This window comes from Taeniopygia guttata, chromosome 5 (genome assembly GCF_048771995.1).
Source record: "Taeniopygia guttata chromosome 5, bTaeGut7.mat, whole genome shotgun sequence".
NCBI lineage: Eukaryota > Metazoa > Chordata > Aves > Passeriformes > Estrildidae > Taeniopygia > Taeniopygia guttata.
The window spans coordinates 38,783,168-38,799,871 of NC_133030.1; the positions used below are offsets into that span (position 1 = coordinate 38,783,168).

At 34.8% G+C, this 16,704-nt stretch overlaps 1 protein-coding gene across 6 annotated transcripts in view; it reads left to right on the forward strand.

Moving 5' to 3' along the window:
* The window catches only part of AKAP6 (A-kinase anchoring protein 6), a 258,501-nt gene that overhangs the window by 191,929 nt on the left and 49,868 nt on the right, over positions 1-16,704 (forward strand). For all 6 annotated transcript variants that reach the window (XM_030274631.4, XM_030274630.4, XM_030274629.4 and 3 more), the window contains one exon: positions 14,850-14,996. In XM_030274631.4, coding sequence (XP_030130491.4) covers positions 14,850-14,996 — 147 coding nt within the window. The remainder of the gene's footprint in view (positions 1-14,849; positions 14,997-16,704) is intronic.

Genomic DNA, 16,704 nt, shown 5'->3' on the forward strand with positions numbered 1-16,704 from the left:
TAGGAAATACAGCCACTTAAACCTAGAAGTGACATCACTTTATTCATATCACTGAAGTGCAGATATCACTGACCAAGGTCCTGTCACCATAAAAATCAGTCACATATTTTGCTGATATTCTCAATAGAACATATTCCTTAAAAATTTTGAAAAACAGATAATATGTAATAGAATCTTGTTCTTTAGCTATCCTCCCTTTTGTTTTGTTTTCTTACATTTTTCCATCTTTGTTTGGGACTACTAAATTCCCTACACATATACCCATAACAAATATCTATGGAAGAGAGAGCAGTTAAGTTGAAGACATCAATACATATTCCTGTAAGCATATATCTTTTTTTTTAATGGCCACAGACCTTTTCAATTTATATTTGAACAGCCAGGCAGCTATCGTGGCATGCATAGTTACCAGAACAGGCTTTCCACAAAGCAGGACCAGAATCCCTTGAGAGAATGCCAGAAAGACAAAAGTTCATGTCTTCCCTAGAGTTCACTATAGCTGAAGTACATTCAAAATATCCTAAATTTGCTTTGTATTATATTACTTCTCTACTGGTTTTGTGTCCTGGTATTTCCTGCTGCTGCAGTCCTTTGAAGCATTTTTTTCCCCTCTCAGATATATGCATATCTTTTCCCATTTTCAAGACATGTCCTGTTTCATCTTAAGTAGAATTCAGCCATTAAAATAGCAATAACTTACAAGTCTCTATAACCACTGACATTGCAAATGTAACATAGACTTGAATATCGATGCTATAGCCTCCAGTTTATCAGTTTGTTTAGAGCACAGAGATTAGCATTTCAGTGAGACAACATAAGTCATAATGAACTTGTGGAGGTTTTTTGCTGAAATCAATTTCTACAGTTTTGTTGCTGTATCTTTACAGAATTATTTTTTTTTTAATTGCCTTAAGACAGATTCTATTACTATGTGGGCATTATGCTATTCATTGCAAAATGCTAAACACAAAGGGGCAGATTCCCTGGTCTGTCAAGATCACTTCACATTCAACATGACAATTTCCAGAGTGAATCTAGAGCAGCTGATAGTAGAAAATACTCATGTTGTGGATGAAACTCTCATTGATTATTAGGATTTCTAATAATTTCTGATGTTCAGTCGCATTATTCCATGAGAACAAGTATGGCATTAGTACTCTGGTCTTTTTGTCCTCAACTTCACCTGCTGCTATGTTCTTATTCTCCCACTCCCTATCCTCCTTTCCAGCACAAATAACATCAATCTTTAGGTAAATCAAACGAATGCAACAAACATAACCCAAAATGGAAGTACTGGCAATGCTGTCCATAAGCACAAATTAAATCCACACTCATCATTTCTCATTTATATCAGGGCCAAGTAATCAAAAATTTTCTTCCTAGGAAAAACCAAACCACCTTGAGAATCTCCAAAATGTGTGTACTTGAGTTTACTAGCCTCTGCAAATGTAGTTAATCTTCTCTATGGTATGGTTCTATAAATTGTAATCCCAGAAACACCAGAGATAACTTAAGATCAATGCAAGTCATCTGTTTTCATGTTTGATTCTTGTATTAACTTCATGCTTTCAGAGACATTCAAGTTATTGGCAACTGTATAAGAAGATAAAACATCTGGAAGTTAAAAGTAAGCAAATTCAACCTAGGAATGAGGCATACATTTATTTTCTAACAGTGAAACAAGCTAGTTGATTATCATTTTACCATGGAATTCTGTGAATTTACTATTATTTGTTGTTGTTGTGGGGTTTTAGTTGGGTAATAATTAGTATTGATTTTATGATTGTAGAAGATTGATTAATCGCTTTATTATATTATCTTATACTATATTATATTATATTTTTTAAGGAACTTAGTAACTTTTCTAGTTAGTCTGATACAGTTTTGCCTTAATTGATTCATTTATTTAAACATTATTTAAGGTTTAATTAAGAAATTATTTTTTGGTAAACAAGTTTTTATAACACATTCTACATGTATACAACAACTGGTGTAGTAAGTGGAGATAAGAATTGTTTTTTATTCTTTTTTCTGATCTTCTCACAGCCTTCCCCAGGAAAATGACTGGGAAAGACTGTGCCTGCTCTCTGTGGTCAGAGAGCTGCTGCCACAATTTATGTCTTGAACTCAGGGACAGATGCAATAACAAAAGATTTTCTCCAAGTCAGAAATCTGAAAGCTTAATATAGGTAGAGATGATAAGATTAGGGTGCGTTTTATACGACTGGGGAGGTTAGATTATGACAATTTTTGAACGTCAGGTCTGTGAATCAACCCAAGTTTTGTCAGAGAATATTTTGGCAAAATGCCATTAGAGATGAGAAGAAGCTTTCAGCTTTCATCATGCCAACACAAAGCAGAGTTCACGTATAGCAGCACCATAAATTCTTGAGAACAGACACCTGAAATGAGGGAAGTAGAAAGAAACAGAAGGATAAGTTTCTTTTGTTACTGTCTCAATAGTTGTTCAGTCACAAAATGAGTTCAGTGTCACTGCATTCCCATAGTCTTTTAAAGGTAACTATTAGTGTTAGTTCTTAAATATCATTGAGAATGCAAGAATGCGTAGAGCTGTGGTATTTTCTGCAGTGACTAAAATATACTGTAAGTGCTATAACTAATTTTTTTTTTCTTTTCAATCTAGTGTGAAACAGAGTGTTAAGTAGTTATGAGCTCAGAAAACATATTTTCTTGGACATAATAGTGGAGTGACTATTGGAAGACTTGTGTTCTCACATTAGAGACCTTCCCTCCCTGGGGCTGTACGTAGTGTCCATCTGTACCTCAGTTTCCCATTTTAAATAATTAATAATAATATATCTCTATCTCACATGACTGGTGCAAGTGTGCAATTCACTGAAATATAGCAAGCTTAAGCCTGTAAAAGGCTGCATTAGGCATACCCTTGCTGTTGGCCATTTGAAAGAAGCTAAGTATCTCTCCTAGGCACAGCAGCTGCTGGAGATACAGAGAGACACTTTCAGCATGTCCTGTGTTTAGTTTCCAACATTCCTACACAGACTTAAAGTCCATAGTCACATCTCATTCCATCATATCAAAATATAACAGGGGTATATTTCTGCTGGTGGTGGTGTACAAGCACACTTCACATGCTCCTTGAAAGACACAGGGGTCTTAGAGATCAAGCCCAATGCCTCATGCAGATAGCCAAAGGCAGGATTTTTTTTATCTTTTTCTCTTTTGCCATTATATGTTCTCATATTTATTGCTTCAGTTTTGTCTGTCTTAAATTATTTAAAATATTAAAATATTATTCCATTCAGAAACTCCATTTTTACAAATGAACTCAGAGTCTAATTTTCTAAGACTCTGGAGGTTAAAAAAATCATACAATTTATCATTTATATTGGCTTTTAGAAACAATGGCTACTGTGATAGAGTTTTTTAAATATTATTCAGCAAATGTAGTGGTGTTGTTAATGTTCTAGAATTTAAATATATCTTGGAAAAAGTTCTATCACCTTCAGGATTGTCTGGTTTTTGCTGAGGAAACATAGCATTGTCCTGTTTTGATCACCAGTGAAGAAGATGGAAAGCATCTGTGCTAAATACTTACAGGTCTGTCATGGTGTTATCAGTCTCAGGTATTCTGAAGAAGTCTAGTCCTTAGTTCTTGCTGTTCAGTGATCTTTAAATGCTTAGTTTGTTTCAGGGACTATTGAACTTCCTATTGATAAGGCCAAAAATTATCACTGCTATAGCCTTTGCTATCAAAGCTGTTAATAACATAAAAAATGAAATATTTTATTTCAATTTAAAATACTCCAGTGACATTTGTGAGGTGTACAACTTCTTGCCAACTTTTCTAATCTAAAACATTATCTGTTTGAGGAAAACATATGTTAGAAATTTTTAATTCAGTGATAGGAAAGACACTAATGAAATATGCATGTATGAATTTTGTATTGCATAAGTTTCCTCTTTCTTGAAATATGATTAAAAGCCAAACATCTGGATTATGTTTAAAAAGCTTGAATTTCCAGTTTTCAGAGCGATTCAATCTATTTTGACACTGTACACTTAGCCTTAACATTTTCAGCATGCTGTTAACATTACTTGATATTGTAAAAAAAAAAAAAATCAGGTTTAAACAAAGTTGGACTTCTCCTATTGCTAAAAGTGTTTTCTGAAATAGCTTTTTCTGCAGCATTCACACAGCCATACTTTAGGCTGTGTCAGCAGTTCTGTTATATATTTGCTCTTGAGAGCAGTTTGTATTTGATCATAAAAATAACATTCCAAATTGAGACTATTTTTTTCTTTTGTACAAAAGTACTGTTTTTTCCTAGAATAATATTAGAAACTTATGAAATTCTTCTATAATGAGATTATTTCATTGTAAATACTGATAAGGGTGGTAGGGGTAGGGTGCCAAATTTCTCATTTTGTTTTAGTAAGATTAATGTGTACTGGAAAAGATAATCACTATTATTTGCTGTGTCTCTTGAAAAGTTCAGAATATGGCTCTCTGCAGATGATCATAAGCAGTTAACCATAAGACTTACTTTTTTAATGTGTTTTGCAATAATTTTGATATCACTGAAATGTTATTGCTGTAACAGGAATTGCAGCATGTGCCTGTGTTTTAGATAGTGGAAATCTTTTAGCATCTTCTCATGAGCCTGGTGCATGTCCCAGCTTTGACATTATAAGGACAAGGGACAACACAAGGGACATCATAAGGAAAAAATCAAACAGCATATTGTAAAAACTATAGCTTTCACTTTATTTAATACATTTAAGTACATATTAAGTACAGTATGTACATTTAAAGTAAAAAGAACATTTTTCCTTATAACAGTACGGCAAATTGAGAAATCTGCTGTCAGCACCCTTTCCAATCAGCATTTGGATGGGCAGTCAAACAGTTGTAAGTTCTGTTGTGTAGGAAAATGTTCAATTACTTTAAAAATCATGTCGTTACTCTAGATACTGTAGGTAGTGGGAACTGAGATCCACATATTCTGAGATTGGAGACTGAGCAAGCTAGATGGAGAGTTTTTCTGACCTTGATTTGAGGTCGCTCACCAGCCTGTGAAGACTGTAGGGCTGTTGTCACAGGCCAGGGATGACTTTCTTTTCTCACAGTTGACAAGGTCTAGTTATTTGCATTACTAAAGCCAATGTGCCTGAAGCGGTGTGTGTACTGATCTTTGTGGAATTACCTGTGCCTTGGTGGAGACTGAGTTCGGCCTCTGTTAATCAGAGGAGCTTCAAATTCCATTTGGATGTTTTTCCAGCTGGGATGCTCTTTTCCTATGAAAAAACATAGCAAATAGCTAAGATGAGGATCCAGAGATATTCTACCCCAAACACATCCCAGTAGTGTTGCTGGAAGAGCAAATAATTTATTTGTAGATTTTCAGTCAAGCTTCTCTCATGGAAGGATATTACTGATCACCATTAGCAATCTAGCGGGTTAACAATGGAAGAAGGACTTCAGATGAGCCAGTCTCTGAAAGATAAATGCACAAGAACATCCATTTCAAAACGGAATGATGCCTGTAACGTACAGCCTGACAATAGTAGGTGCATTTGGAATTAAATCTTTGTGTAGAGGAGTTCCAATTTTATGTTTCATGCATACTGCAAGAGCAGGCACAGCTTAGCAAAAGAGAGAATAACAGGTTATAAATTATTTTCTTTGAATATCTCAAAAAAAATCTCCATAATATTACAATGTTGTATTTTAGTTGGTAAAAATGTAAATGTAACAGTGTATCAGTATGAGATTTCAAGAATATCCAGCCAAGGATGGAGCTGCAACTACACCTTTTTTTGCTTCCAGGCTAAACTTTTACTCCACCTGCAATTGCATTTTCTGCTCAATACACCTTTTTTTTTTTTTTCTCAAAAAAATATAACCGAGCATTAACCCAACAGTATAGTAGCTATTAATTTCTAAGGAGCACCATTTAAAAAAATTTAATATCAATTCTCCAGGCAACTACATATATGTAAACTTAGCTAAATCAATGTCTAATATGTTAAGCATGTCTGTTGGTTGCATCTGTATGTGTCTGTGCAAGAAGTACCACCTCTGGTGCAAGGTATGAAAAACAAATCAAAACCAGCAGCATTGTTGCCATCAGTGCAAGACCAGTCGCAGAAATTCCTTCATAAAGCAGCCAAAGATCCCAGTAAAGCAGTAAAACACATAGTTGACAAGATTGATGGGTTGTTAAACATGAAGTGTACCCACTCTGTGGCCTTACCTGAAGTGCACTATAACCTGTGCAGTGGCACCATGTCTGCCAGGGTTTGCCTTCGTTTGTAGGTGGGTGGCCAGCTCGGATCTAGTGGGCTCTTATGCACCTGGTACTGGATTACCCTCGCCATATGAGTTGAAATGACTGTATTTTGGCTATGTGTTCTCAAAATTTAATTATGTTTAAAAACTGGTTAATAGTATAGTAAATAACTGCTATTGCTACAAAATTGCATTCTGAAGGTAATGGGATTGAATTTCAACGCAAGTTGACACTCAATTACAATTTCCATATATCTAGTGAATAAGCCAGTTCTTGGCTGCTGTATTAAGGTGGATGTCTTCCTGCTTAACTGAACACTGTGCAAGACAGGCCAAATGTATAATAAAGCCAAATCAAGGCTTAATATACCCACTCAAATTTTTATTGTTTGTATAAAGTAGTAAGCTTGCAGAACAAACTCAGGGATGTGGTTTTAAAAATTTAAAATAATCAATATTTGAGCAATATTTATATATTTATATAAATAAATAAAAATAAATATATATATATTTAGAGTAACAAAGCTTAAAAAAAAGAAAAAAAAACCCAAAACAACCAAACCTTTTAAACTTCTTACTGAATTACTGCCATCAGCCAGTAGATCCATGGGGCTTGTTCGGCTAAAAGCCACAACAGACTTTGTAATGCAATGATGTAATCTTGGCTTTGTGTCATTTATATTCAACCTAAAAAAACAATTTTCCTGAATAGACAAGCTGACAACAATATTGTTCGGTGTTGGTTTTTATTTGGATTGTTTCCAAATGATTCATATGCCTCCACAGCAACACCCCATGCCTGCTTGAGTTTTTACTCTAAATTCTGAAGTTTCCCCTTTTTCCTCATGTTTTATTTTGCTTTTAAAGTCCCAGTTATGTTTGTGAAACTAACCAGCTCGGCCACAAAATTAGGATGTATCTTGCAGAGTGCATTCATTTTACTTTTTGCATATTTTTCCCGAGGTCATGTCAAGGTTAGTTTGAATTCCATCCTACATTAAGACTTCTTTCACAGCTATTTAGCTCTGCAGCCTGCGCCCCGCTGGGGTCTGCCCCTTGGGCACGTCAAAGCTTCAGACCTGACAAATCACACACAGATGAAGCTGTACAGTTTTTTAAACAGTTTCATCACTAACGTGGGGTTTTTTTGGGGTTGGGTTTTTTTTCCTTTACACTACAATTCTCCCATCCCCCGCCCCCACCCCTCCACTGGAGTTTATTCTCTGAATTGCAATATCCTGAAGACTGATTTCCATATGGAAAATTCCCTTGCTCAGGCTAGTTGTAAAATAGAAATGGCATTGTATAGTATGTGCCACTCACAGATCCCCAGAAACTGAAAGCACTGCAGATCCTCTTTAATAACAAACTATAGCTCCTTGTCTAACATCTCTAATCATATTGTTAATGCCTATTTGCACAGAAGAGCCTAAAACTATAAAGTCTGATAAATACTCAAAAATTATCATCCATTCTGTGAACCTGTTAGTTATCCAGGAGAGCTGTTAGTTGTTCACAGGAATAAACTTCTGTCATCCTTGCGATTACTCAGATGAGTAAATGTTCATCGGTGTCAAGAAATGACGTTGTGCTTCAGCAGCAATCCTTAGGGGACTTAGGAAATTTTAAGTGTGTGTATGTGTGTGTATGTATATAATTAGCTTCACAACTATCTGCAGGGCTTTCACCACCTACATTCATGCACAGACAGACCCACACACTCCCCATGTATATGTCGCTGCATAAAAATGGTTTGAAATATATAATGCGGTTTACAGGTTAAAATAGAATTTCTAAAATTGTTAACTGTAGACTGCTATCTGTTTTTTAGCATTTTGTGAAACTAATGGTGCAACACCATTTCCTGTTTAATTGATGAAGTTAAAATGCCTGGCTGCTAATGAGTGTATTAGCAAACAATATACCCTTAACAAGCTTAAGCAGCTCAGGATTTTAAAAAGCAGCTTACTGTCCTCCTCATTTTTATAAGACAAAATGTACTGCCTTCCACAAATTGCTTGATCGACTGATGAAGTACTATAATTATAGTTGTATTGCAGTTTTGACAAAGCCACAATAACAGATTGTAGTTTAGTCCCCACTCTAGGCACACAACTCTTTGCATTACAAAACCCAGTTTTACTGGTCTAATTCTTTGAGAGAACAAAAGGCACCTGGAGATGTTAACTATATACTAAAAGAAAACTTGAAATCTAGGAAATAATAATATTGAAGCATGACTTTTCTTCTCGCAGTTAGTTCATTGGCAATGGTATCTAATGAAGACTTGTCTAAAAGCTTGCTTGTTTGGAACTAATTAAAGACAGATATCCTAAATAGAAAAAGGATCATGGGAATTACATTAGGTGTCTGGAGACTTGTTATTCTTTTGGTACTCTGAGTAGATTGTGGAAGTTGTTAGGGATTCAAGAAATAAGGCAAGCTAATAAAAAGTTCTATTTTTCTGGTTATTGGCCAACTATTGTATTTTTGTTTGCAATAAGATTTGTGCCAACAGGCTAGGGGCTTGAATAAAACATTTAAACATTTGTGCATTAACACGTTATGGTGAAAAGAGAGTCTTGTGCTTTCACTCGGTGCATTTCAGCCTTCAATTAATGTGAAAGCACTACAATGCCTATGCAACTTCTCTTGCCTAGTGGTGCACCATTTATCATTGCAGTTTTACATTGACCTTGACACCCACTTCATTAGAATAAAGATTGTCTACCATTTAGGTTACATTGTTCCTCTGCACAGAGACCCCATGCAAATTTCTGTTCAGATAGAAGAGCTGTGAGCCTGTCAGAGGTCATCTGCATTAAATGATTGCAGCTATTTTCCAACTGCTTCTTTTCATTCTACTCAATTCAGGCTAGGAGGATCAATCAAGCCCTCTGCCTGAAACAGTGGGACTGCTGGGAATATAACTGTTTTTGGTAGTAGTGGATATGCCCTAAACAGTATTAAATATTTAATATAAATTCATTAAAGGGCACACAAAGTCTTCAAAAAGATATTATATATATAGTAAAATTTAAAGTGTTGGGATCACTTTTCTTAAAAAAAAAGAAAGAACAATGAATACCAACTGCATATTTTTTTAATGTAGGCAAAATTCAGCTCATGAAGTTGCTTAATATTTCTTTCAATGTGTTTATTTCTCAAGCTGCCACAGAAGGAAATGCATAGCAGACGTGTAATCTGCATTTACTAGTTTCTGAAACAGAAAAACCTAAGGTGTCTGTAGGGGTTTAAGACAAAAGTGCTAAGATTTGTTTTGTCTTATAGGCATGCACCCATATGCACATGCACTCTCACACAAATACATATTGTGCTGTTGTGCTTATTTGTAGGGGGAAAAGGCAAATGGAAATAAGTTAGCTCTCTCCTTCTTGAGTTTTCCAAGTGATATAATTGGAATTAAATTATTAATGGGAGATACTTAAAAAAGATTGTTTTATGATCTTCTATTACAGAATTTGCAATTCATTTTAATATTTGTAGTTTGATTTATATCAAAGATAATGCAATCTATGTCCAATTAACAATACATAGCCAATGTAATATGATTTCCAGATCATGCAAATGGAATAAACTAGAAGAGGAAAACCTGATTCTTAACCTCAGATGTAATTTGCTCTGTGAGTTCTGGCAATTTTAAATGACATTGCACTTTTTAATTTTTCCAAAGGCTCAGCAGCAAATTTATCCCAATCAAGAAAGCCTATTATTAATTTACAAGGACAATTGTAGGAGTCTTTATAATTTCTCTGCGCAATTATTTGCCATAAATTGCTAATGCAGAAATACATGAAGTTTGCAAGAAACAGAAACTGCTTTTCATATAGACAGATCACACTGCCCAGATCTTGAATGTTGGCCAGAGGTTCTAATGCTATTGACAATGTAAGAAATATAACTAAGCTCCTGGACAGTGTCTAAAATGTTTCACACTGACAGTACCAAAAAGGTAGAAGCGTTAAGAGCTATTGTGAAGGGTAGGCTGGCCTCTAGCAGATTCCTTCACTTTGCTTGTATACAGCTGAGCTTTGGACCCTGGACTTTAGAATAAAAAGACTCTTTGTTCACCACTGAATGGCATTAGGCATGGGCTTCCTAAGGGGCCACCATGAAGCCTAGCATGAAGAGTGCAAACATTATCCAGAAAGCAAAGTGAGAATGTGTGTGAAGAGATGATGGACAAATATTGCTATGCATGCATATATATATGTGTGTATATGTGTATGTGTACATATGTCTATATATATGTATATATTTATTTTACATATTTGGTGAATTTGCTTGCAGAATATAATTTACTCAATTTTATGCATGCAGTATATTTTGCAAATGTGAGCCATTGCTGACTGTGCATTCACATGCAGACACTGAGGTTATATGTCTGTGTTTATTGGTTTCTGCCACAGTCAAACCACCCCAAAAGGCAAATCTTTAAAATTTAGAATTTCAATGCAGGTAAAACTAAGGTTGTGGGTCACTCAGTTCCGATCTCAGTTGTATATCCTACAGTGCCATGTGACTGAAGATACTTTGTTAGCATGTGAATGATGGAATGCAGAACATCTACAAATAGCACACCCTTATTCCAGTAATGGAGAAAGTTCATTGGCTTAATTCTTCTGTACTTTGTAGCCATAGCTCCACTGTGTGTTCAGTATGTCTGGTCTCTTTTCACTATAACCAACAGAAGCACCATACAAAAGTCTTACAATGGATGTCTTAATCTCTCTGTGTGCTTTTAGAGCATTATTTTGAATTCCATCATGCAGGCTTTTTTTTTTTTTTTTTTCTCTTTTCTCTTCTGAAGTTTTATTACAACAACAGAATTCCCAGGGAGCTTTAGGGGCAAGGTTCGCATAATATTGCCCTAAAGTTTTGCTCAAGGGGTGGAATCTGCTGATCTCCTGATCATCTTTTTGTGGTGTTTCTCTTTCTGAAAGATGCAGTGCGCAGTCTTACAGAGTTGTTAACTGTGTACAGATTTTTTTATTGTTTACCAGACAGTGCACATCTACGAACCTTTCATGATGATTTCTTTCTCTGACCTCTCAGTGACTAGGCATCTTGTTCCTTAACACCGAGGGAGGCTGAAAAATGCTTGAGTTGCTCAATGTGTGCCTTCTATACCAGTTTCAAAATGGCTTATTCTTCTGGTTTCCATGGTGACAATTAACACTGTTACAAGGCATTGTTCCAGTCTCCATTTGGACAGAATTTTCGGGTGTGATTTTTCACACAAAAAATGTTTTATATAATTTTTTAAAGAAAATAAAAAAAGAGAAAAAAAGCCACAGTTTAGCATAAAGTGTCGAAAAATGTGTCTCAATCAGCCTGCCTGGATTTCTTAGAATGTTTTTATCAGGGAAAATAGAGCTTTAACTTGCTTTGTTTTGGAATTCAACTTCTTTTGGTTTAAATATATTTGCCAAACTTCTTCATGGATAAATGGTACTGCATTTATTTTAACTCCTTTCTTTGTGCTTCGAGAAGTATTGATCGTATTAAGAGAAAAGGAATAAAAGGCCAAATTCTTTAACTTACGTAACAACATTTTGGATTTGTTTTGAGCATCCTCAGGAACACAAAACCAGGCAGACATGCATGCAGCTAATCTTGCTGTAAATATTTTGCAGTTTTTCCAGTATAGTTTTGTTTGGGGTTTTTTTTCCAAGTTTATATGACAGGTGTTGTGGGAAATTAAATATTACCCATTTATTTATTATTGTGGTTATGGTAAGAAACCTGTGACCTTAACTTCCTTAATCTCATTTTTGGCTATTAAACAGTAATCTATATTATAACATCCACAGACTGTCACAATAGAGCAGTCTTTGCTCACTTAAAGCTGAGGAAAGAATGCATCTGAAGATTAAATTATCTTCTCACCGCAGGATTAAGTAGTACTACCAGACTAGGGTTGTGCAGCACTGATAGAGCTGGTAGCTAATTTTTCCATGCAACTGCTCAGAGTGTAGGTGTTTAATGGATTAAAAAATAGCATTAGCAATAGCATCTCATGCTATCTGTTCTCAAACTATACCTCCTGTACATTAAGCTCTTCCCTTAACTTAAAATATGCACTGCATGTTAAATATCCAGAAGTGAAACAATGCTGACTTTCAGTCATATACCAATACATCTGATAATCAACTGAAATCTCTCATCTTTTACTGTTACTATATAATGCATTTTCTGTCAATCAGCAATTTCGTCATGCTTGTTTATACAGTAGATTACACAAAGACAGCACGTACATAAAACCTAGCTTATTTAGTTTTTAATGTAATAACCTTTTATAACATCTGTCACACTGTTTGGATTATGCAGCACTGAATTATTTTATCTAGTCTAAAATTAAATGAAATGTCTTCTGTTTCTAAGTTAACAAGAGAATTGTAGTTATGAAACATGCAGTGTGTTTTATTTCATCATCAGTCCTGCACTGCCCAGGAACATCCCCAGCCCAGGCAGCAGCCTGTGCCAGCCTGGAGCAGGTGATGAGCAGTACTGGCTGTGCCTGCACAGTGACACACAGCTAGAGGACTCCCTCAGTCTATTAATTCACTTGACAAAAGAAAGGGAGTCGTGCGTACTGGGTTTCAGCGACTAGCAAATTGGACTCTGGATTCCCTTTGATATTACATGTACTTATGGAAATAATTATGCAAATCCTTTTCGGCTATATCATCTTTAAATAGAAATCAGATTACATAAAGAAGATTGTAATCTCCTCCAGCAGCCATTCTAGCCGAGAAGGCAATAAAACAGGACCAGGAATCTTACTTGTTGAACACATCAGTCGAATAAAATGGTGTGGCCTCTTGGGGTCCAGCCCTGGTGCCCAACCTGGTAGGTACTGCCTACAGTTGTATACATCTCAAACCTCAGCCACAGCACAGCGAGTGTCAAAAGGCAAGTTCTTTATAAACAATTCCTTGGGTTTCACCATGCATATTCATGCAATTTTGGATACGCAGACACCTGATCAGTGTTCATTAATAATGAGAAATGGTTTAAATCACCTCATTTAAAACATTTGCTCTATGATCCACAAATGACTAATATTTGCTGAAGTTTACATAATACAAATGATGTGCATGTGTTGTGTAAATGAGAGATTAAAATATGAAACTAACAATATGCAAACATATGCATGGAAATGCTGAGAACCTGTTAGCTGAAACAGTGATTTCACACCTTTATTATTTTCTTTAAGCTGTCTGCAATTGTATTTTTGCTTTGTTTTCCTACAGAGCATGCTCTTGGATCTGGCGAAGGCACCCATGTTTTAAACATTCCTAATTTTGGTTTGATTTTTTATATTTAGCTCAGTTATTAACATTTTCAGTATGAGTTGCAATAACAGTTTTCTTGACTGAATTTGAAGCAAAGAAAGCTTAATGTTTAGGAAGCAATTTTCTAATAGCTTTGCATAATTTATGTAAGTCTTGTAAACACCTTTGCAAGTATGTGTGCTGAACTCTTTTCTTTCAGTAAAAGGCACATTTTTGGCCATATCAGAACTTCCATTTCAAAGAGTGTTTTCAGACTTAATTAGCTTAACTATATGGAGGGTATGTATATGTGGATGCCTGTGTGTTATTTTTTTTTTTAATTTACTGTACCAACTATGAAAACAAAATTAACCACTATAGTAACCATTATACATAATAGCTAAATCAGGTTTTCAGAGAATACAGTTTTAAGAAAAATATTTATTTTCTAGTTTATCTATATATTAGAGCACATTTTTATAGACTATGTAAATAATACAGACCTAAAGATTTTGAAAGCCCGATGAAAGCCCTTCTAAAAGAAGCTTCCAGTTTTAGAGCTGTTTTCTCTGTTCTTCTTTTTTTTTTTTAATACTAAATAGCAGTGCACAAATAGAAGGCATTTTCAACTTGAAGAAACTATTGGACTGTATTAACATTGTGGCTGTTCTCATTTGTGGCCCAGTTCACTGTTTCTGTTGGTTGTTGCAATAAAAATCAAGTAACTGTTATTGTGTTTTAGGGGAACTATTTCTAATTGTTTTTCAAAGGTCACACTGTCACATTTTCAGGCCCATGTATGACACAAAAACTACAATGGGAGAAAGAATAAATAAGCTCTAGAGGAAACATAAGTATTAAATTATTTTCTTGCTTTTTTTGTTTTATTTTGGTTTGTTTTCCATGAAGAACCTCAGTGTTACTTGCTGAAGTAGCATATTTTAAAAATAAGGTACCACTAACCTGAATGAGACAAAGGCAGATTGAGATTCAGATGGGAGAGTGTTAGTGGCTATTATTGTACAAGTGAATTGTGAGAGAGTATTACTATGTGTAATGAATTGCTAACCACCTGCATAGATGTGCCACCCAGAACTCTTCGTGCTTGGTACCCAAAATCTCTTATGATATGTTATGAGAAGATTGTGTGCTTAAAAAAAAGAAAATGAGAAAATGTCAGATGGAGCATGATCATAACCAGGTGCATACAATTAAATTTTATTTTTTTATGGAGAAAACTCTCTACAGCAGCTAATACTATACATTTCTTTTCATTTTAGAGATACAATGTAGAAATGTCAATCAGGCACCCAAAAAAGATGGAACTTCTTAGTAAGGTTGAAGCTCTGAAGAAAAGTGGTGTTTTACTACCAAACGATCTCCTTGAAAAAGTGGATTCAATTAATGAAAAATGGGAACTGCTTGGGGTATTTGCATTTTTATTACTGTTTGTGGGTTATGTGTACATTTTTGTGTGTTGAAGTACACTGTCTGTCTGATTTCTAATTTGGAGCGCAAATATCTCTCTTTCAATCCACCACGTATATTTCAAACAAGCTACTCATTCTATTATAAAAACTCCATAGCCTTTTACTCTTCTGTTGATTTTTTTTTATTCCATGCTTGTCTCCTGTCTGACTTTAATAATTTTAGTTCTTTAATACATAAAAAATGTAAGTAAAATATGCCATGTATTATGGGTATGCACCAAGTCAACTATAATGCAGTATATCTGATATACACTGACTGTCATGCTTGAGTGAATGTTAATAGAATTTATTCTGAAGGTACATGTTAGAGACATCTACTGTTTAACTATTTACTATACCTTTAAGATGAAAAGTGGGGTTGTCACTGCATATTTCAGGTCACACTGATGGCTCAAAAACAAATATACAGATTCAGTACAAATCTGCATACCTGAATCTGAGAATACAGCCAGGATATGTTTCATGCTGCTGTATTCATCTCACTTTTGAAAAAAGCCAAAAAAGTTTCATGTAATTCATTTCACGCTATGATGGGCTGGGTCTCAGCCAAAGAGTGAGATACAAGAATCTGGCAAAAAAAGCAATATAGGGATTCTGTTACCCAGAGACTGGTGATGGCACTGTGCAGGAGACACTATTGTCCTATTGTTGTAAAACAGCTGAGAGAGAGAGGTCAAACTATATGTTTTTCCATCCACTTCTCTCCTTAATTGCCTTCACTTCAAATCAAGGGTAAGATAAATTTATAAATTACTTTAAATGATTAATTATAGATGTGTGATATTAGCAATACAGTTACATTGCATAATTTTGCATGCTATTATCCTAGTTTAAAAAATATTTCTAATATATTATGAGTAAGATATACATGTAGCCTGTCAACAGCATTTTAAATACTGACTTGTGTCACTTTAGGTGATGTGGTAATGCAATAGCCTTTTCAGAGGGTGGGGCTTTTTTAGTTAATCAGAGTTGCTTCTAATCACTTGATTCTCTAAATGTGCAAATTGTCAGAAAATGTTAAAATTTGCCTTATGACCAGTGAGGTTATTACCTTTCATTTTAATCTGCAACATCACCATGAGCATGTTGAACTTGTTTGATTGTTAATAAATTTACTGATTTCGAAAGGACTTAATAACCCAATCTTTTGCATCTGATCATGACAACTTTTATTTTAAAAATAATTTCAGACGTAAGCCTTACATTTATGAATTTCAGTGTATTTAATCAGCTTAATTCAGTGGCATTGATTTAAGCTGGTAGGATATAAAACTATGCAATAAGATCATAATTCTTAAAATCTAGGAAAACTGTCTTTAAAAATTTGAAGCCCTCTGCTTCTCAGTATGTTAAAATCAAGATATACCTCCATATTAAGTTTTGCCATTAATTTCAACATTTACAGAAAAATAAAATATAACTATTACTGTGTTTCTGCTAAATGTAGTTTCATGAATAATAAGCAGAGTTTGATAGAGTTTTGTTTAATTTAATAAAAACCTCTGCAGAAACTAACAGCACTAGACATACTGTTTTAATTGGCATGATTACATTTTAATTGGCATGAAAAAAATTAAAGACAAGGATTTTAACTTCTAACAATGGCAAAATAGAGGGATATGGTTTTTAATATTACTTTCAT